Source organism: Vanessa cardui, chromosome 30 (assembly GCF_905220365.1).
Source record: "Vanessa cardui chromosome 30, ilVanCard2.1, whole genome shotgun sequence".
In the NCBI taxonomy this organism is placed as follows: Eukaryota; Metazoa; Arthropoda; class Insecta; order Lepidoptera; family Nymphalidae; genus Vanessa; species Vanessa cardui.
Genome location: NC_061152.1, coordinates 2158771 through 2181435, shown reverse-complemented (window position 1 = coordinate 2181435; position 22665 = coordinate 2158771). Strand labels below are relative to the sequence as shown.

General features: G+C 33.1%; 2 protein-coding genes across 2 annotated transcripts in view; one reads left to right on the top strand and one right to left on the bottom strand.

Annotated features, from left to right (window-relative positions):
* Positions 1-3732: 3732 nt before the first annotated feature.
* On the bottom strand, positions 3733-11756 carry LOC124542351 (zinc finger protein 43-like). Its single transcript, XM_047120321.1, has 9 exons — positions 11527-11756; positions 11314-11424; positions 9915-10442; positions 8985-9199; positions 7856-7960; positions 6849-7055; positions 5843-5954; positions 4810-4911; positions 3733-3904 (listed from the first exon to the last, which is right to left on the bottom strand). Exons 1-9 carry the CDS (start codon positions 11638-11640, stop codon positions 3752-3754), a joined length of 1647 nt encoding a protein of 548 aa, XP_046976277.1. The 5' UTR covers positions 11641-11756; the 3' UTR covers positions 3733-3751.
* A 6397-nt stretch (positions 11757-18153) lies between these two features.
* LOC124542245 (solute carrier family 2, facilitated glucose transporter member 1-like) overlaps positions 18154-22665 on the top strand; it is a 29603-nt gene continuing 25091 nt past the window's right edge. The window contains exon 1 of the mRNA XM_047120193.1: positions 18154-18344. Within this exon, the coding sequence (XP_046976149.1) occupies positions 18339-18344 (6 nt within the window). The 5' untranslated portion in view covers positions 18154-18338. The remainder of the gene's footprint in view (positions 18345-22665) is intronic.

Below are 22665 nucleotides of genomic sequence, written 5' to 3'. Positions count from 1 at the left end.
TTTTCAATTGGAAAGCACATTTTAGCTATTGAGGGTTTAAACTTTTTTATGAATAAGACGGTAGCTTTATAAGGTTGCTTTTAGTTAACCAATTTTCTGAATCAATTACAAGTGGAAGTAAAGATTTTTCTTTTCATTAAAAGTGGAAGAAGAAATTCATTACTGATGTATATTATAGTCTATAATGTTTGGCCTGAGAAAGGGGCGGCACATGGCCTGGGGCCTAGAGCGGCTAGGACTGCAAATCCACCACTGGAGAAAGACTATTAGTTAATAAAACCTAAAGTTATTTTATGTGACTGTTTCTTTTCTAAAACTTTGGCAGACAAAAAAAAACCTAAAAAAAAAAGAAAACCTGAATAAAAAAAGTAAAAAAGAGAAAACCTGAATACAATGTTTTTTAATCTATATTACCCTACCCTTTTTCATAACCATTTGGTTCACTCTATGCTATAATGTGATGATGGTGCTAATAAAGTGTGAAAGGCTTATTTTTTAAGATGTCTACTATGCAAATAAAATATAAATGAATAAAAACATTTTTTAAATTAAAAGTCAGCTATTTATTAATACTGAATCAAGAAAACTCAACATCAAAAGCAAAATTCTATTTTTTAATGTTATAAACAGGATTTAATTTCAATACATTCTTAAAGTGCTGATAATTGGCGCATTCACCCTACCTTAAAATTTTTGAAATTAATAATTGTTATAACAAATTAAATTCTTGACAAAGCCTCTACTTCATTAAGATGTCGAAGAGAACAGGTTATATACTAGACTGCATTTCGTAAATAAAATCATTTGTAAAAAATACATTGGTAGAATAAGCATATTATTCGATACAAGATTTTACAGATGTCAAAAAGTGAGGAGTAAATAATACCTGTTGACATCCAAGCAAGATATATTAATTTAAATAAATGTATTACCTAACATGATTTTGTATTTTTTAAATGTTGAAAAAGAGTAACTACTGTGTTCCTTGCCTATCCTTGTTGGTAGAATCTACTTTCAGAACCGGTGGTAGCTTCACTCGATTGTAAAATGACGATTCAAAAGTGCTTGTAAAGGCCTACTTGAATAAAGTGTATTTTGATTTTTGATTTTGGCACACAAATATGACTCACATCACTGAATAACAAAATCTATCAAAATATAAATGTGGACTCGATCTGATAATTTCCCATAATATAGACAATTGTATGATTACGAAAATGAAAAAAGAATATGTATTGTACCAAATAGTAAAGAGAGTGGTGACAATATACAAACATATAATATATTAAGGGGACAAACACAAAAATAAAGTCATTAGCACTAGTCGAAAAGTAGTATTGCGGTTTTGAAGAACATTTTATGATTAAATTTTATTTTATGTTTAAACCTTACAAGACATTTAGAGGCTGCCTAAGAATTTATTAGAACAATTTGTAACTATATTTGTTAAAAAATACATTCTAAGAAATAAAATTATATACTAACAGTTAACTCCATTTATTTCTATTACATGCAAATATCATTGATTAATTTGATGATTTAGGAGATCATTAAAGTACTTTAAAGTTAGGAACACTCGTTAATCAAAGTTTATCAGCATAATAGTTATTTAATACATAGAATTTCGGTATTATAAGTAAATACTCTCGTAGTATAAAAATTAAAAAATTAATATGTAATATTTCAGCAAAATGTAAGCTTTATTTGGTAGACCTACCGTGATTATAATGTCAAGCATTAATGTTCAGACTTATATCAACTCAAATAAATTCGAAAATGAAACACATTCTTTACGATAATAATTTATGTCAGGTAGTTTCAAAAGACATTTCATATACCGATATATCTCGATTGAGATACGAAATATGTTCATCTAATCTCAATTCAAACCATATATTGTTTATTGAGAACGGTTTAAAAAGCAAAGAAACTTGAACGAAATAATTTCATTAAATATAAACATTGTTATAAAAATTATTTAGCCTACGTATACCGTACCTACCTATTTGTATACATAACACTATACCTCAGAATAATGGAATACATTTATCAACCTCTTGTATCACGCAAATAAAATAAAACTTTTCTTTTTTATACTGTTAGTGTTAAACGAAACGAAAAAACAAATATCAAATGAAAATACAAAATATGGTAACTGAACTGAACATGCACAGGCCACAGACTATATTAATTATTATACAGTGTTGCCAGACATCTTGGATTTAAACTCGGACGATGGATTAATAAAAAAGTGCACCTTTGTTGTTAAGCGATTCTCGAAGCGATTCGCGGCTGTTTCGCTACCCCTATATCGTGAATAATAGTAGGTATTAGAACAAGCTTAAAACAAGCTTGAATTAATACTTTAGACTTTACGGTCGATCAAAGTTACAGGATTTTGTCACTCACTGACCGTTCATCAAAAATCTAAGGTACTTCTAGCAGACTTAGAAACTTCAAATTTTGCACCAAGATAGGTCATTAGCCACATATAAAGGAAAAATTATAAAAACATTAAAAAATAATAAACCTTAGAAAACAATTTTATATTTGCGGTTTGGCAAAAACATTGAGTATGGATTTTGTCTGCATTGTTAACTTTGTTCTTTATTTAAGTATTCAATTGGATGAATACATACATAGAATAGAAAATAATAATATAAGTGTAATACATAGACTATAATTAATGCCATTTAATACATAAAGCCCATACTTATTTCAATTAATACATTTATAACTCCATTGTATTGCGATAAATATTGTATGCGCGCTCGGGTTCAGGAGACAGCAATAGCTGAATATAATCGACTCCGAAGTATATACCGCCCAGAATTGTCTACTTTAGACGTAACGAAGCTTCAGAGAAGAAACAAAAGAGATAGAGATAGAGAATGGGTTCTAAGCAAAGCAGTAGCTGAAGTCCAATAAATTATGATGTCATCTAAAAAAAAAAGAAAGAAATACACTTACAAAAAATAAATGAGATCCCACCAAAAACATTAAATTAAAAAAAAATGCCATAATAACAGTTTCGTCGACATACAAAACGCAATTTATCACAAATTCTTAATGAATATCATACATTAATAAAGCTTTCGGCAAATGAGTAAATATCTCTTACTGAAATTTAAAAATCATATTTATAATTATATAATTGTATGGACAGTTTTAGCATTCAGTTACAGTAACACAGATAAAAGAACGATTTATTTTTGATTGATTATATCCATTTCTTTAATAAAAAAACAAATAGTAAAGACATATTAACGACTTATGCTATTATAACTGTTTATTCTTTCCGACTTCTTAGTGTGAGAAACATCTATTCCTCTGCCCTACCCTCACAATTTTATAAATTATAATACTTGGTGGTATGGCTCTGTGCAAGCCCATCTGGGTAGGTACCACCCACTCATCAGTTATTCTACCGCCAAATAACAGTACTCAGTTTGAAGGGTGAGAGAACAGTAACTACAGGCACAAGGGACATAACATCTTAGTTCCCAAGGTTGGTGGCGCATTGACGATGTAAGGAATACTTAATATTTCTTACAGCGTCATTGTCTATGGGAGATGGTGACCACTTACCATTAGGTTACCCATATGCTCGTCCGCCAACCTATACCAAAATTAACTATTGTATTTATTACAATGTTTGAAGTTGATGGTAAATATTTATTGTAGGGAACATAATGCTGTGACAAATGTTTTAAATAAAAATAAAACAATTACTAAGTTATATATTATTTTATTAATGTTGCTTTATTCGTTTAACGCCCCTATGGACGAGTTTAGTGTGTGTGTACAGCGCGGGTCTTTGTTTGAAGGTGTCACCGCAGTCCTCACACATGTAAGTTCTTTCTTCTGAATGAGTCAGCTGATGACCGCGGAGCGTTGAAAGCGTCTAAAATAATAATAATAATAATAATTAACACTTAACTGTCAACGTGATTACTTTTTTTTAATCTATATATGAACAGGCAAAGACAAAATATTTTAGAGTCGAAGCCTGTCAATGACGAGGGACAATGTTGCCAGTGAAAAAAATAAATAAAAATTAAATGCTATAAGTAGGAATCAGGCAAAGTGGTATTTTACAGAACCATTATTACAAGTTATGGTTATCTCTGCTCGATATACAGTCGAAGTAAAAAAACGTTCGTCATCGTAAGATCTATTTTCGTGTGCTCAGTATGAGCGATCTGCTTCACCGATCGGGAATATATGACACTGACAGACATATTTTGACAATTCTATAGAAGAGCTCATATCTAATTTAAATTTGTAACGACTAACTACACCATTAAAAGATTCCATGTCGATATAAAACTAGACGTAATCCAAAGATGTTACACTATTTTGAACCAAGTTATCATACTGTGTAAGTTTAATTTTATACGCAGCTGTCAGTTCAGTGCTTTAGTTTCAAAAGGTACTATAGAGTATACAACAACAGCCTGTAAATTCACAGCTGGGCTAAAGGCCTCCTCTCCCTTTGAGGAGACGGTTTGGAACATATTCCACCACGCTGTTCCAATGCGGGTTGGTTAAATACACATGTGGCAGAATTTCTATGAAATTTTTTACATGCAGGTTTCCTCACGATGTTTTCCTTCACCGCCGAGCACGAGATGAATTATAAAGACAAATTAAGCACATGAATCAGCAGTGCTTGCGTGTGAACCCGCAATCATCGGTTAAGATGCACGCGTTCCAACCACTGGGCCATCTCGGCTATAGAGTATACGACTTGATAAATGAATTAATTTGGAAACTGACGGTTTTCTTACATAAAATGTTCATACTTACATAGAATTTCTTTCCGCATATATTACATATATGATCTCTAGACCGACTCAGTCCATGGTGCTTCTGTTTATGATTCTTCAAACGCCAGTCAGACATAAATAGCTGAACAAAATTTAAAATACAAAATAAATAAGACATATATTAATTACAAACACCTCCTTAGAGGGTAAAACTCCTTTTAAAAATGACAATACTTTCATCCCCCTTTACAACAATATTTTTCCAATTCTCAGGCTATTTCTGTACCAAATTTTATTTAAGTCGATCCAGTCGGTCAAGTACATACTAGTTTACACCCGCGTGTATATGGAGGGGGAGTTGTATATTACACTTATGTATACTAAACCCCCCTTAACCTAAAATTAAAGACTCAAAATCTACAGAAACATTTATAATATTAGTTATATTAATGGCACACAAAGCCGGGCTGTTGATTTAAGTAAACTTGTACCAAAATTAGTTTGTAAGTGATTCAAACACAGTGTAATCGTTATTAACTGTAAGGAAACTGTAAGGAATACATATATAATGTTATGAGTCGTCTATTTAATTAATTAAAATATATCTATACAATTACTGTTAACTTAGTTTTAAGTCGGTTGGTGCTTTTAAAATAACCCTTTTTTACTCAATGCAAATATATACACGGTACATATACCAGAACAACAACATAATTTACAATTTTGTATGTTTGCTCTGGCTAATCTCCGAAAGGGCTGGATCGATTTTGATGAAACTTTTACTGGTAGATAGCTGATATAATAGGGAGTAACTTAGGCTACAATAATATTTATTTTTTGTTGTATTCAAAGGCGTACAAGGTCGCAGACACAACTAGTATTAAAATAACCTGTTGTTACTAAATGTACATTTATGTATACTCGGCACATATACAATTTTGTCTGTTTGCAGAGGGCTGCATCGATTTTGATGAAACTTTCACTGGTAGATAGCTGATGTAATAAAGAATAACTTAGGCTACAACGATAACAATTTTGTTAAATTCAATTTAATACATATATTGAGATATTACCTTATCACATAAATCACATTTGAACGCAGACTTATGCAAGTGATAGAAATCGCAGTGCTTCTGCCAGTAGACTTTGGAAGCGAATCTTTTGTTACAATCTTCGCAGTGGTATCTGAAAAATAAGAAAAAATACTTTCAAAATTCCATACTTCGGTTCAAACATAAGGCCCCCCAATTGTTGAGGGCCTCCTTTTTTATTCGACGATTTATTTAGTTGATAGGTAACAAACGAGCAGGAGGATTACCTCTCAAAAAATGTCTCTTAAATGTCTTAGAAATTGCGCTGTACAAATTTATATATCCAAAAAAAATTCGATACATTTAAGTCAAAAATGAAACAATTATCATTTATGACAGGTATTAGGACTATATTTCTATCATACAACAGAAAAAATTAATTAAAAAAACAAATGTTGTATCTCAACTAACAGAATTCTATGTAAAAAATTACAGACTACATAAAAATTACCGTTATTTTATTCAAAACAAAATCCCGCTGTGCTTGTAAAGTCTGGCAACACTGCTGGGACAATTATAATACACCAAAGTCAAATCCATACTAATATTATAAATGTGAAAGTAACTCTGAAGGACTGGCTTTCACGCCAAATCTGCTGGACCGATTTTAATGAAATTCTGTACACAAATAGTTTAGAGCCCGAGAAAGGACATAGGCTACTTTGGAAATAAAATGGTAAGACCTCTTTGTACACCAATCATCAATATATTATGGTATAGGTTGGCGGACGAGCATATGGGCCACCTGATGGTAAGTGGTCACCATCACCCATAGACAATGACGCTGTAAGAAATATTAACTATTCCTTACATCGTCAATGTGCCACCAACCTTGGGAACTAAGATGTTATGTCCCTTGTGCCTGTAGTTACACTGGCTCACTCACATTTCAAACCGGAACACAACAATACTGAGTACTGTTATTTGGCGGTAGAATAACTGATGAGTGAGTGAAGTTATATGCTAGTTAAACAACATATATACTCACAGCCTCTCTGAATGATTCGCACTGTTCTTCAAATGATTTCTGTACACATATATATTTTTATATTGAACTTTACATATAGAGCAGTACGATAACTTCTTAGCGAGGGCGTTGTTGTGAGAAGTGATGTGAGATTCGAGGCGAGACTTAGTGTTGAACGTTTTCGAACAGACATCGCACGTGAACGCGCGATTCGATGAATGGATACGTCTGGAATAATAAAAATACATTCGGTGATACCAGTTACAAAAAATATGATGAATTTAAATAATAATTAATTGGTCTGGCAACACTATCAACTGTCAAATCTTGATCAGGGGAGATGTTCAGTTAGTTATCTACTTTATAATATAATTGTTATAATAAGATATATAAGAGCATCCTTTTTTTAAATGATTATGTATTTTTTTATTCAACTTTATATGTCAGTTGTTTGTTCAGACTGTTCTCTGGAACGGATGGACCAATTTTGATAGCTATTTCATAGATTTGGCGCCATAGACAATGGCACTGTTACAAACATTAACCATTCCTTACATCAATGCGCCACCAGCCTTGGGAACTAAGATGTTATGTCCCTTGTGCCTGTAGTTACACTGGCTCACTCGCCCTTCAAACTGGAACACAACACTAAGAACTGTTATGGGTAGATGATGATGAGTGGGTGGCACCTATGGCTTGCTAAGAGCTCTAAAAAGTGAGTAAAAAAGTAAAGTAACAGCCTGTAAATTTTCCACTGCTGGGATAAGGCCTCCTCTTCCATTAAGGAGAGGGTTTGGAACATATTGCACCACATTGTTCCAATGCGGGTTGGTGGAATGCACATGTGGCAGAATTTCGATGAAATTAGACACATGCAGGTTTCCTCACGATGTTTTCCTTCACCGAGCACGAGATGAATAATAAACATAAATTAAGCACATATATATAGCTCTGCTAAACGGATATCGCTAAAAGCTCCACCAAGAATAAATTACATAACAAACTAAGTTCAAAGGATTTCAACTCACATGTAATGCGTTCTTAAGGTGTGTTTTCCCTTAAACTTCTCCCCGCACTGATTACATTTCAACATATGGTCTGTATTCATGTGCGCTGTTAGTTCATCCGCTGTCCTGTAATATACATCGAGCTCTCTTTAGTCAAATTAAATCTATACATATAATAAAATTGGAGTGTCTGTTTGTAATATTAAAATAGGCTTAAGACCACAATATAGGTGATGGCGATTAAAGATTTTCATCTTCTGGATATAGTGAAATTATAATAATATTACTAGTAATTAATATTATTTTAAAAGATAATGATTCAAAGACAAAATACATTAATAAATTCGGTCCTGCCTTTATTCAAGTCGGCCTTTTTGACTTCAATTTTTCAAAATTTACTAAAACTGTATTAATTGCTAAGCTAACACCGTTTGGGAATGTTTATTCCACCGAGAATAACCGGCAAGAAAAACTTATGCTTTACCAGCATCTATACATATAATAAAATTGGAGTGTCTGTTTGTAATATTAAAATGGCCCTTTTTTACTCCATGCATATGTATGTATACACGGTACATATACCGAAATAATAATTTTTACAATTTTTGTGTATGGCTGGACCGATTTTGACGGGACTTTCACTGGCAGATCACTGATATAATAAGGAGTAACTTGGGCTACAATAATATTTCTTTTTTGTTAAATTCAAACGCGTACAAGGTCGCGGGCACAGCTAGTAAATATTGGACAACATCACATACATTACTTTGATCCCAATGTAAGCTAACACACTTGTGTTGTGGGAGATCAGAAGTAACGACGGCACAAACCAGACCCGAGACGACATAGACAACTAATGAACTTTTTCTAAATAGACTCGTCCGGGAATCGGACCCGGTTTGGAACATATTCTACCACGCTTTTCCACTAAGGCTAGGTGGAATACACATGTGGCATATCTATAATTGACACATGCATGTTTCCTCACGATGTTTTCCTTCACCAATACTTGCCTGGCAGTGAACCAGTTATAACCGGTTAAGACGCACGCGTTCTAACCACGCCATCTCGGTCGTCGGCCATCTATAGATATATAACTATCTACATCTCTTGATGTTTGTTTTGTTTTTTTTTTAGTAAATAAACTTACTGAACCGTCACAGAGCACTGGGGGCAGTGTATGATACCCTTTTCATCCTTATCGTGCTTTATAACACAATGGTTGACAGCTGCTTTGAGTAACGTCGCTTCATATTTGCACAGCACACACCTGTATAGGGTGTAGTGTCTTTGACGATGGCTTACGAGCGAATTTGGGGTTGGAAAACGCACAGAACACACATCACATACATGGGGGCCGATGGACTGAAACAAACAATAACTGCTTGTAAATTTCCCACTGCTGGGCTAAAGGCCTCCTCTCCCTTTGAGGAGAAGGTTTGGAATATATTCCACCACGATGTTCCAATGCGGGTTGGTGGAATACACATGTGGCAGAATTTTTATGAAATTAGACACATGCAGATTCGTTGGTCACAATGTTTTCCTTCACCATTCCTTCTGAAAACTGGAAAGAGTTCATGCATGCTCATCATCATATGATACATATTCCAAATAACAGGGAGTGCATACTATCATCTAGAAATTAATTTAAGACACCTTATTGGCCAAAGGTTCAAATCCTCTGTTACGTGATAGTAGGGCTTTGTGCAAGCCTATCAGAGTAGGTACTGATCATCGTATACCGCCAAACAGTACTAAGTATTATTGTTTTGGTTTAGGCGAGTGAGCTACTGTAACGGCACAAAGGCATAACATCTTAGTTCCTAAGATTGGTAGGCTTGCTTATATGCCATAAAAAACCTGTTTCCAGGATCTGACTTCCACATACTCATCAGATATTCTACCACCAAACAAAAGTACCCAAGTACTTGTGTTTTGCTTTGAAGGGTGAGCGAGTGTAACTACAGGCACAAGGGACATTACCCAAAAAACTATTTTCCTAGGATTTGACAAATTACACCAACACCAGTATCATGGGCCGAACAGAATTAAAACATTACATAATAGACAATAATACCTCATCGTGTTTCTTCTTATTGTGCAAAAGGTAGGTCTCCTTCCTCGTGAAACCGAGAACGCAGTGATCACATTTGTACGGTATCTTCTTGTAATTCGGTTGATTTCTCTTCTGTTCTCTATTCTCTATCATTTCATTCTCTGAGAATGTTATCGTTACGATTTTATCTCTTATCTTCTTACTATCTATCGATGAAAGTTTTGTCGATTCGTGTTTAGATTGTATATGACATTTTTTGTTATTTAAATCTTTGCTGACATTAATTTTCGATTTGTTTGTACTTCTTATATTAATATTAGTATGATTTATTTCATCGCAGATATCGTTATCTTTGTATTTCAATTCAACGAAATCTTTTCTATCTTCCGAGTTAATATTTCTGTTATTATTGTCAGAAATTTCTAATACTTCTTCTTTAATGGTTTTAATCTTTATTTCCGTATTGGAATCAATGTTAATTGTATCACAGGTATATATGTAGTCATATAAACATTTTGTAGTAGTTTGTAGAGTACTTAAAGTATTCTTCTGAAAAATAAATTAAATTTAATTTTTAAGTAGGTTATTTATTTTATGGAGTAAGTTGGCGGACGAGCATATGAGCCACCTGATGATAAGTGGTCACCATCACCTATAGACATTGACGCCGTAAGAAATATTAACTATTCATTACATGGTCAATGTGCGACCAACCTTGGGAACTAAGATGCTATGTCCCTTGTGCCTGTAGTTATGTTGACATATTAAGTGGTAACTACCATCCATAGAAATTAGAACTACTAAATGTATTCACTAAAATGCCTTGTTTAGGCTTAACCAGCCTTCAAAACAGGTGAATATTAGGGTGTTGGTTGCCATGTGTTAGGCAACAAAATTGCTTATGTTGATCTCTCATTTGTTAATGTTTTCCTGGTACCTGAAGTTTTGGTTTTAGCGTTTCGCAACTTTACATACAACTAGTCGCCCGTGGCTCTGCTCGTGTTTTAGGGTGACAATTATCATGTATCATCCAACATAGTAACCTATGTCTCTTTTTAGAGTTCAAGTTTGCTTCATACCTAATTTCATAAAATTCGGTTCAGCGGTTTAGTCGTGAAAAAGCGATAAACAGACACTGTCTGTCAGTTACTTACACATATATAATATTAATATAGATTGCTGTTGATCTGTCTGTTGTTATTACTTTTATATGATTTCCATTTATACTATACATTTCATTATTAAATTGATTATTTTATCCCTTATAAGGGAATGCCGAAAATACGAGCGTAAATGATCACCAAATATACCCAGATAGGTTTCTATTTCACAGATACTAAATATTTACGTAAAATTAAAATACGATAATACTTTACTAATGGCAAGTAATATTTCGTGTATACAACTTTTTTTTTATTACCTCTTTATTAGATGTTAATAACTTCTGCGCTTCTATAGCTTGTAGCTTATACTTAGCGAATTTCATTAAAACAGCTCTGCATTCCCAGCAAACACCGGCATTGTGATCATACTAAAAAAAAAAAAGTTAATTTTTTTTTATTACTGTCAAAGATTTAATTTGGGATGCTTTATTTTATAATTTAAAATAAAGTTTTTATTTATCTTTACTCACTATATTAATGGGAATATTCATATCGCTAATCAGAAGTTCAAAATTTTTCAATGGGTATAAAAGGCGGTCACGGCTTAAACAAGTTCGACATACTATGTTCAGATCTACATTCATATTTTGAATGAACGAGTTGTACAATATAAATTACAATTATTTCCTTTTATAATTGATTTGAATCGTTTGTTTTTGATATTTTGTTTGACATTGACGAAATATAAACACTAACTTTAACGACAGTGTTGCCAGATCGAAATAAAATCGTCCACAGCGCTACAAAATTATAATGAAATTCACAAAATAAGTATGTACTATGTACTAAATTTACTGCAATTCGATTAATATTTTTTCTCTATCTTTAAAAAGTTATTTTATAAAACATTTGGTTAGTTTGTTCAGTGTTCAGTTTACAATTTTAATTACTTACTAAGTATTTAGTCATAACAATACACAGTTTGAAAGGAATCATTTTATTTTCGATACGGATATCCAGTTTTATGTATAGACAGTATAGTTTATACAGGAGATTGTGAATACATAAATTAAAAAAAAAATCCTCTCGATTTTTATTACTTTGTATTTTCTTAATTTTTCCAATATTTTAGTAACCACAGATTAAAATACAAGAAAGTGACGTCATCGACCCCATTGCGGCGCCATATTGTCCAAGTAGCGTTTTCGCGCGTTATTTAAATATGGAATTTTCAATATGATATTTTTCGGCAAATATTTACTAGAAATAAAAAAAACAACTTTTACTGGGTTCCTTAATCTCTACTAAATAATATAAAATGGATTTTAAAAACCTGTCAAATAGCCTATTGCAAGCAAATAATTATTTAATAATTATAATAATAATTACAATAATGTAATTCCTTTTTTTTCACTACTAAACTGACTAAGTTTAAACATTCTAAATAAACATTTTCAAATATGAAAAGCGTGAATTTCAAAATTTTCGAGGTTGAAATCCAGGTAAACACCGAATATTCATATGCTTAATTTGAGTTTATAATTCATCTAGTGCTCGGCGGTGAAGGGAAACATCGAGAGGAAACCTGTATGTGTCTAATTTCGTAGAAATTCTGCCACGTGTGTATTACAACCCGCATTTGAACAGCGTGGTGGAATATGTTCCAAAACCTTCTCCTCAACGGGAGAGGAGGTCTTAGCCCAGTAGTGGGAAAATTACAGGCCGTTGTTGGGAATTTGTTTAATTCGAAACTGACCAACGAAAAAGATTACAAACAAATTAAGCATGTGTAGCAGCACTGTTAAGACGCGTCGTATTGAAACAAGATTAGTCCTGAAAAGGACTGTTTTTCGCGTCGTCGTTGAAACAAGTTTAGTCCTGAAAAGGACTGTTTTTTTGCGTCGTAATGAAACAAGATTAGTCCTGAAAAGGACTGTTTTTCAAGTCGTATCGAAACAAGATTAGTCCTGAAAAGGACTGTTTTTTAAGTCGTATCGAAACAAGATTAGTCCTGAAAAGGACTGTTTTTAGATTCGTTTATCTTCATATCTTCAACTTTCTTCAACACTTCGCTTCACAACACATGGCGAGTCGACACGGCGATCTTCAGTGCAGTCGTCTTCTCTCCGCGCGGCGCTCGAACGAAATGGCTGACGCGACGTGCGGGGGCGATATTTATAACATCGCGGCAGCGAGTACGCGACCCAGCATGAGGCGCGCGAAGCTCGGCGCGTGACGTCAGCGTGTGCGAGCAAGACGAAACGACATCCTCCGTCTCTTTTATTTCTTGTTATTTCTTTATACTGTTTTTTGATTGGTTAATTTATTTTGTATTTTTTGTATATATATCGGTGTAATTTTTCATTAAATCATTCCTTCGACCACTCATCAAGAGTCTTATTCAAGAAGCCTCAACTCTCCTCTAAACATGGAAATTCAATTATCGCCAAGCAACATATTGGGCAATCTCGGCCTTCTTTAAGGAACCCAAATTTATTTTTTTGTTTTTTTTTTATGTAAGGAACACCTAAAATGTTCACTAAGCAATTATGCGACATATTATATTACATATGAATCTCGGATTTTGTTTTTTGCTTAAAATAATTGAACCGGAATAAATCTATATTATCTATATTACTTATTTTAAATTTGTTGGACTTTAAAATTGCTTCATTTCATCAAAATAGATTCACTGGTTCGGTCGTTAAAGATCTACAAACAAACAGAATTACTTTCACATTTATAATATTCGTACACAAGTATAGATTACTCTTCACTATCAATACATAGTATAAAACAAAGTCGCTTTCTCTGTCCCTATGTCCCTATGTATGCTTTTTTTATGGTATAGGTTGGCGGACGAGGATATGGGCCACCTGATGGTAAGTTGTCACTTGGTAGTCACAATCACCCATAGACAATGACGCCGTAAGAAATATTAACTATTCCTTACATCGTCAATGTGCCACTAACCTTGGGAAGATGTTATGTCCCTTGTGTCTGTAGTTACCGCTCACTTACCCTTCAAACCGGAACAACAATACTGAGTACCGTTATTTGGCGGTAGAATAACTGACGAGTGGGTGGTACCTACCCAGACGGGCTTGCACAAAGCCCTACCACAAAGTAGTAGTTTAAATCTTCAAAACTACGCGATGGATTTTGATGCGTTTTTTTTAATAGATAAGGTGATTTCGAGAAGGTTTTTGTATATAATTCATGGACAATATAGTAAAGAAACACTGATAATTTTAGAAGTTTCTACTGTGATGTCATATCATTACTCCCGTGCGAAATCGGCGCAGGTCGATAGTTAAATATAATCCAAATTCCACGCGAGCAAAGTCACAGGCACATGCTAGTCTTTAAACAAAATTGCCATAACTTTTTTCATGTTTAATAATTAATTATTTGCATTTATTTGCATTTACACAACGTACAATAGAAATTAAATTAAACAATGCACACACGTGGCTGTCGCTACGTGTTTTGTAAGCAAATCAGTTTTACGTTTAAAATATTTTAAACTTTATTTTGTTTCTTTTGACGTCGAAGACAAGCCTCTGAAGTCTACACACCTCCGTGACGAATATTAACAGCGCTTTAAGCGCTTCACTTATAATTAAATTTAACATTACATTTTTTAAATATCGAATAAAATCTTTTTATTAAATTATTTGTATTTGTGATGTAAATTAACAGCGCTTTAAGCACTTGACTTGTGATTAACAATTTTGAGATTTTTTTTTTCGATTAAAGTCTTATGATTAAAATATTTGTTTTATTTTTTTTTTTTTAATTCTTAATTATCTTTTAATTATGATTAAAAATGTCGATAGGTTACTAACCTTATTTTTTTATACAAAATAATTTAAAAAGTTTTTAGTCATACATTTTAAATGTTTAATTATGATTTTTTTTTTAATTCAGTAGTAATTAAATTATTTCTTTTATAAGTGTTCGATAAATTATTCCAATTATTTTGTATTTAGTATATTATTAAACTTTGGTACTTACTAAACTAGCAGTAGGTCAGCCTCGGAGTCTTATCTAGGTGACTTTAGGATTATTAATACGCACAGAAGCCATTAAACCAACAACAAAAAAATCTAATTTTGAAGTTTAGTTTTTTAACACCTAGTTGACCATAATTATAATAAAATTTGAAGGGTGGTAGATGTTTAAGGAAATCGAACCCCGGTCTCCTGCGTGACAGGCGGGGATACTTACCACTATACTACCGAGGAAGTATAGTGAGGAAGTATACTTGAGTCGAGATGGCCCAGTGGTTAGAACGCGTGCATCTTAACCGATGATTGCGGGTTCAATCCCAGGCAAGCACCGCTGTTTCATGTGCTTAATTTGTCTTTATAATTCATCTCTTGCTCAACGGTGAAGGAAAACATCATGAGGAAACCTGCATGTGACTAATTTCATAGCAATTCTGCTACATGTGCATTCCACCAACCCGCATTGGAACAGCGTGGTGGAATATGTTCCAAACCTTGTCCTCAAAGAGGAGGCTTTTAGCCTAGCAGTTGGAAATTTACAGGCTGTTACTTTACTTTTTACTTTTCTTTTAGATGTTTAAGCAAATTATGTATCATCGTACAGTTACATCATTTTACAAGTGAGATACGAATATGAATCGTTGGTTCACTCAGGCTGCGGTTATCCTATGCAAGTTATTTATATATAAATTCCCGTTTGTGGTGCAAAAGGCATATTTTAGAGACTTAGTTTGCGGCGTATTGGAAGTGATATTTATATTTTCATCTTGGCCGATTAACATTTCAAATCACATATTAAACCAAATACAGGATATTTCTCGATAGAAGATTATATTCAAGATGAACAAGCGTGCATCTTAACCGATAACTTCGGGTTCAAATTCAGGCTTGCATCAATTTTCAAGTGCTTAATTTGTGTTTACAATTCGTCTCGTGCTCAGCGGTGAAAGAAAACGTCGCGAGGAAAACTGCATTAAAATCTACATTAAATTAAATCTTTTAAAATGTCAATAAAAATGCTTATATTACGTTTTTTTAATTGACCTGAAATTCCTTCTACCATCGATCGTTTTGAAAACAATAGTTTCCGACCAGTGCGATTTACCTATATGGTATGGCTTGGAATTTAAGACAATAACAGTGGCACTGAAATAAGATAACACCTCGTATATATTGACGGTTTTATTCAACACAATAAAAGTACATAGTTCTTAAGAGTGACATTTAACATTTGTTATTAAATAACATTTACCAAGAGAAAACAAGGCAGACCATTCATAAGATATTGCAGGTGTATCGGGAGCGCTTTGGACGAGAGTGGCGAGGGACAGAGATAGCTGGCAACATTTGGAGGAGGCTTTTACCGAATTAGGCGGCCCTTATATATAATATATATGAGACAACATCACATACATTACTCTGATCCCAATGTAAGTAGCTGAAGCACTTGTGTTATGGAAATCAGAAGTAACGACGGTACCACAAACTCCCAGACCCAAGACAACATAGAAAACTAATGATAATCTACATCGACTCGGCCGGGAATCAAACCCGGGACCTCAGAATGGCGTACCCATAAAAACCGGTGTACACACCACTCGACCATGGAGGTCGTCAAGAATAGTAAATATACATAGAGGACAAAAGTAGAATTAATAAATAAACATACTAATATATTAAAATACTAACACATAAACGATGACATTGTACTATACAACTAATAAGGGAAATAAAGCTTTATTATTATTAAATAACATAAAGCAAAGAGGTTTAATATACAGGGACTAGTTCACAAATTAAAAGCAGCTCAGCTTACTATAGAGTGAGCTACGCTTGGAGTAACTGTGATGGTTAAATCAGCAAGAAGGATATTCAAAAACGTTGTTACCGACATAGCTTACATAATTAGCAGACTGAATTGTAAATATAGTAGTCACGTTTGCCGAGGATGGCTTTGGAGTAGACCAGGGTTAGAGTGAATGCAACGTAGGTGAGCCAATGACTTGTAGAAAATGGTGGGCTCTGATTGGATAAGGAAAGCGAGGAATCGGGAGCTTTGACACAATTTGAGAGGGGCTTATGTCCATCATTGGTAATTGTCATGTTAATACATATATTTGTTACTAAGTTAAACAAATCAAATCAAAATATACTTTATTCAAGTAGGCTTATACAAGCACTTTTGAATCGTCATTTTACAATTAAGTGAAGCTACCACGAGTTCGGAAAGTAGGTTCTACCGAGAAGAACTGGTAAGAAACTCAGCGGATAATATTTTTCACCATATAAAAATACAGTCATGGTAGTTAATTACACTTATATATGTATGTAATTTATCCTGCCTGGAAGTCCACGAGTATTAATTCCACGCATTTTTATAAAAATATGCCCATTTAATACACTCGTCTGATCTTTTAAGTGTAATAGAAATCTTTGATTACATAAAATAGATAAACATATATGAATAGTATGTGCGCTGACAATTATATACCACATTTTAACAATAACAACAGAATCGTGCGATAAATATATAATTAATAGCTTTACACTATATTTTTTACTATACCAACCTAAAAACTTGCATGCACATCAAGAAAAATGTTTTAAAAAAAAAGTGACAATTATAAAAATAGATAAAAAAAAATCGACACTTACTTACCTTTTTTAAATATAAATTATAAAAATAACAAGCGCTTCAGCGCTCATAACGGCTTCGAACTCCAGAAGCGAGGGAAAATGTATCATTGAATATTCAAGCGAAAATATCTTCTATTTATACCTAATTTACGGGCGTTTATCCCATAAAATGAACGGAATGTTCTCCGCTCCGTACAAAAAACGCAAGAACCGGTTGGCCTGACGTCACTGCCCACACAAACCGCGTTCAAGCGTTCTATAGTACGGACTGTGCGTTATAAACCGTTTTGAACATAAAATAAAAAGAGATAGATATATTTTATTTTTAAATGTCAATACGAATAAATTGTTAGAATATATAAATAGTTTTGTAGTCAAATATGATTTATATATTTTAATGATTTTTTAATAATTACAGATTTTAACAAATGAAGTACTAAAATAACAAAAGGATTAGAGTATGTTAATGATACATATTGCACAGACCACGCTATATTTGAAGGCAAGGCACGTCATTCGAAATTCGAATTTCAAATCATTTTTGCCCCGCAGTCAGGACTGACCGTTTCGTTGGAAATATATAAATGTCAAAATCATGACATAAAGTTTCTTTTTTTTTTATACAGTGAAGTGTTGTGTTCGAAAATAAAAGTTACGCAAGTGTGGTGTTTGGTTATCTAAAGTAGAGCAACAGGATGGCGGTAAATATATATTTTGGCATGATTTTGATTTATATAGCCGGCTTCTTATGGAATTAACTTTCAGTATACATACTTTATTTTTCATATGCAGTTTCTTTTTCGTCCAATATATTAACGTACGAAAAAAAAATAGACAGCAAGATAGTATTCATTTGACTTGTTAATTTTATTTCGATAATTTGATAAATCATTTACGTACGAACGTAACTTTTTAAATTATTTTTAATATTTTTTTAGGAATAATATAATTTTTCTTCTTCCTATAAGTACTACATAAATAAAAAAAACTTTTTTAATTTCGTTGTTACGTCTTGTTGCATCGAGTTTATTTACGTTTTGAATTCCTTGAACCAGATACAATAGCAAGCGATCCTTCCTAGAATCTTTACCGTTAAAAAACGGACTTTGCTTTAGAATTAATATCATTTCCTCCTATCAATTATCAAATTAAAAAAAAAAAAACTATATTCTATAATATTAAATACTCTAAATTCCAATGATGTTGTAGTAAACGGATATGTTATTAACGCGTAAAAAGTAAACCTAGAAAACCGTCCCAATCGGGACGTCTGCCTTTAGTCGTTTTACGTAGTACCTAATACGTTATAATAATAATACATCATAATTACGTAGTAATACGTTTTGCGTAATTAAACATCTAGTTATCCTTTTACTTATTGTTTTTATCAAGCTATCCTTTTTACTTGTAACGAAATGTAAAATAAACGGTCCCCGGCGCGGCACACTTTTTTCTGTTGTTTAGTATGGATATAACATATCTGTTTATTAGAGTATCATTGCTATATTCAAATAAATTTTCCAATACATATGTATTTAACACGTCAAAACTACAAAAGAAGCTATTTCCGGTATCAAAATGTACAATGAAGTGGTATTCCTTCTAGACAAACTGGGTAGTTTAATAGGTCTCTTGAATTATTAAGTTACTTGTAAGTGTAACATATAAATATATAGTCTAAGATGTATTAGCACTAGTTGGAGCACGCGTCTTCGCACGTTTTTTTGGAGTTTGTTACTAGGCGTTATTCTTGTTATATGACGCGTCTTCATACTTAATTTTCATCAAAAATCAACGGAGTTACTTTAATATAATAACATAAAAATAGCCCTTTTTTACTCAATGCATGTGTATGTATACACGGTACATATACCAAAATAATATTTTTTACAATTTTTGTCTGTTTTTTGTCCGGCTAATATCTGGAACGGCTGAACCTATTTTGACTATTAACTGGCTACGATTATATTTTTTTTGTAATATTCAAAGGCGTACAAGGTCACGGGCACAGCTATAATACTAGTATAGAATATAGATTATTACGATATTCAGTGTAGACCTTTCTCAATAGACTTTGGGGTTAGTGAACCATTGTAATAATAGTATCAAGGGTCATCTTAGTTCTCAAGTTCAATCACACATTGGACGTGTAAGGAATGGTTAATATCACAACGCCAATGATTATATACTGTGTTGACCACAATGCTTACCTATATGCCATTAATAATTCAATATATAATTAGCACAGATCATGACAAAAGTTTTTCGCGCCATTTTAATTTTTGTTCTTTTTTTTTAATGGCGTTTGAACATCATTCCTAATCCTAGGTTGTATTCTAATTGTAATTGTTAAATTTAAAGTATTGTTTTTAAGAATTGGTGTATTTTTTATCGATCAATTAGCAAATGTGATGCGTCTATATATATATTTTTAATTTTCAACAAAGTTTATTTGCATAAAGACGAATATAAATTCGGCGAGTTGTCTAGGAATTCGATAGATATTCGAAATTAGAATTCGAAACCTGTCCTCTGAATAACAAGTAATTTTTTTTAATATTTCACATTTAAAACAAAAAACGAAATCTTTATTGTAATGTATAGCTCGTAAGAAATGTTTCAAGAAATAAAAGAAATATTATAAACATCTTTACAAAAAATAATCAGCTGTCATATTTTTTTTAATTGAAATGTTACCAAAGAGGAAGTATATACTGCCATAAATTAAAACATTATTTACATTAATAAACTCTTTCTTTGAAGTCTGTCAATAAATGTAAGGTAACTAAAACGTTACTGTTGAGTTTTATCTAAAACGTGACGTAAGTCTAATCGATTTCATCATTAATGTTTTTTTTTAATAATTCGAATTGTAGAATATCTTATAAAAGAAAAATGCACAGAATTTTTAATTCTTATTATTCATTCATGACTAAGACATTACTTGAAAAGGTGAAAATATTTACATAAGAATTAATATCATTAAATTCTTAAATATATACAAATATGAATTGAAATTAGTTACTGTTTAAATATTGATCTCATAAGGTGACATCTCATTGAAGTAAACATACGGTAATAGGAAAAATCCTTCCAAAAACAGAAATAAAACTGGTGACCTGACAAACGTATTTCTCTTGCTCTTTTAAGTTTAGATTTTGACAGTTTAAAATACAGAGATTCATAAATATAACATCTACGGAACCCGACACGACTGCACACACGTGTAATAACTTTATATAACAATCATCATCATCATCATCATCATCCCATTTTGTCCACTGCTGGACATAGGCCTCTCCAAGTGCACGCCACTGTGGTCTTTCTCCGGCTACTCGCATCCAGCTCCTGCCTGCCGTCTTGCGTATATCGTCACTCCGCCGTGCCTGAGGACGTCCTACACTACGTTTGCCGAGACGCGGTCCCCACTCTAGACCGTTCTCTAGACGTTTTCCCCAACGGTTGTCGGTTCTACGACAAATAAGACCAGCCCACTGCCACTTCAGCTTACTAATCCGTAAACTGAAGTGTAAGTAATATAACATTTAGTCTAAATAAAATTTAGTAAGGAAATTTTTCCAAGTATTCTAAGAAGATTTCTTCTAGTTGAAATTTTCGGTATTTCTACAATGATATTTATGTACTAGCTATGCTCGTACTTTGTGCGCGTTTGAATTAAAAAAAAGTTATTGTTGTAGCCTAAGTTACTTCTTATTACATGAGTTATCTGCTAGTGAAAAATCCGTCCAGCTGTGTCACAGATTAGCCGTAACAAACAGACAGACAGAGAAACAAAAATATTAAAAATGTTATTTTGCTATATGTACCGTATACACATATGCATTGAGTAAAGAAGGGCTATTTTAATAATACTAACAGACAATTTCATTATATCTATCAATAGATTATACACAACCTTCTTTTTGACAATTTCTGTTGATAAAAACTGCATTGAAATCCGTCACACAGCTTAAAAGATCAAAGCATACAATTGGCGGGAAGCGACTTTGTTTTATATCGTACTAGTGACCCGCCCCGACTTCGCAAGATTGCTATGCTGAAACTAAATATACTACAGAATTTGTTAATTTACGACATCACATTAGACACTTCTAAAATCATCAGTGTTTCTTTACTATATTGTACATGTATTACACATATAAAACTTTCTCTTGAATCACTCTATTTATTGAAAAAAACCGCATCAAAATCCGTTGCGTATTAAAGATCTAAGCATACATAGGGACAGACCGCGGTAAGCGACTTTGTTTTACACTGTATAATAATAATCTATAGCAGTAGTTCCCAAACTTATTTATCGTTGACCACTTTCGAAATTTTATTGGTTTCGGTGGAATCCATGCAGCTACATTTCTACCACATCCTTAAAGTCGCCGAAATATAAAATAATGTCGCTTCTGAGTTCCGCCATAAAAACGAAAAATAGTACATTTTCTAACACTTTACTTATTAAAAGAATTACCTACAAGAAAAAATTAATAAGGTAATATAACTACGCTTACAATTTTGCTCTTTACTATCAAAAGCGGATAAATTTTCGCGGACCCCCATTAACATCTTATGGACCCCCATTTTTTACTTGGTGGTAGGGCTTTGTGCAAGCCCGCCTGGGAAGGTACCACCCACTCATCAGTTATTCCACCGCCAAATAACAGTACGCAGTATTGGAATTGTTGTGTTCCGGTTTGAAGGGTGAATGAGCCAGTGTAACTACAGGCACAAGGGACATAACATCTTAGTTCCCAAGGTTGGTGGCGCATTGACGATGTAAGGAATAGTTAATATTTCTTACAGCGTCATTGTCTATGGGTGATGACCACTTACCATCAGGTGGCTCATATGCTCGTCAGCCAACCTTATCCATAAAAAAAAAAAAATAAAAAATAGTAGACCCCCATCATGACTCCCGTGGACCCCTGGGGGTGCACACTGCACCACTTTGGGAACCGCTGATCAACAGATTCAATATCTGTGATATATTTTAAAGATCTAATATTATGC

Excerpts from the sequence above, each read along its gene's own strand:
- LOC124542351 (XM_047120321.1), bottom strand. The coding sequence starts at position 11,640 with ATGAATGTAGATCTGAACATAGTATGTCGAACTTGTTTAAGCCGTGAC. Across the intron at positions 11,425-11,526 it reads TGAATATTCCCATTAATATA|TATGATCACAATGCCGGTGT; the intron begins GTGAGTAAAGAT and ends TTTTTTTTTTAG. Across the intron at positions 7,961-8,984 it reads CAGTGCTCTGTGACGGTTCA|GACAGCGGATGAACTAACAG; the intron begins GTAAGTTTATTT and ends TGTATATTACAG.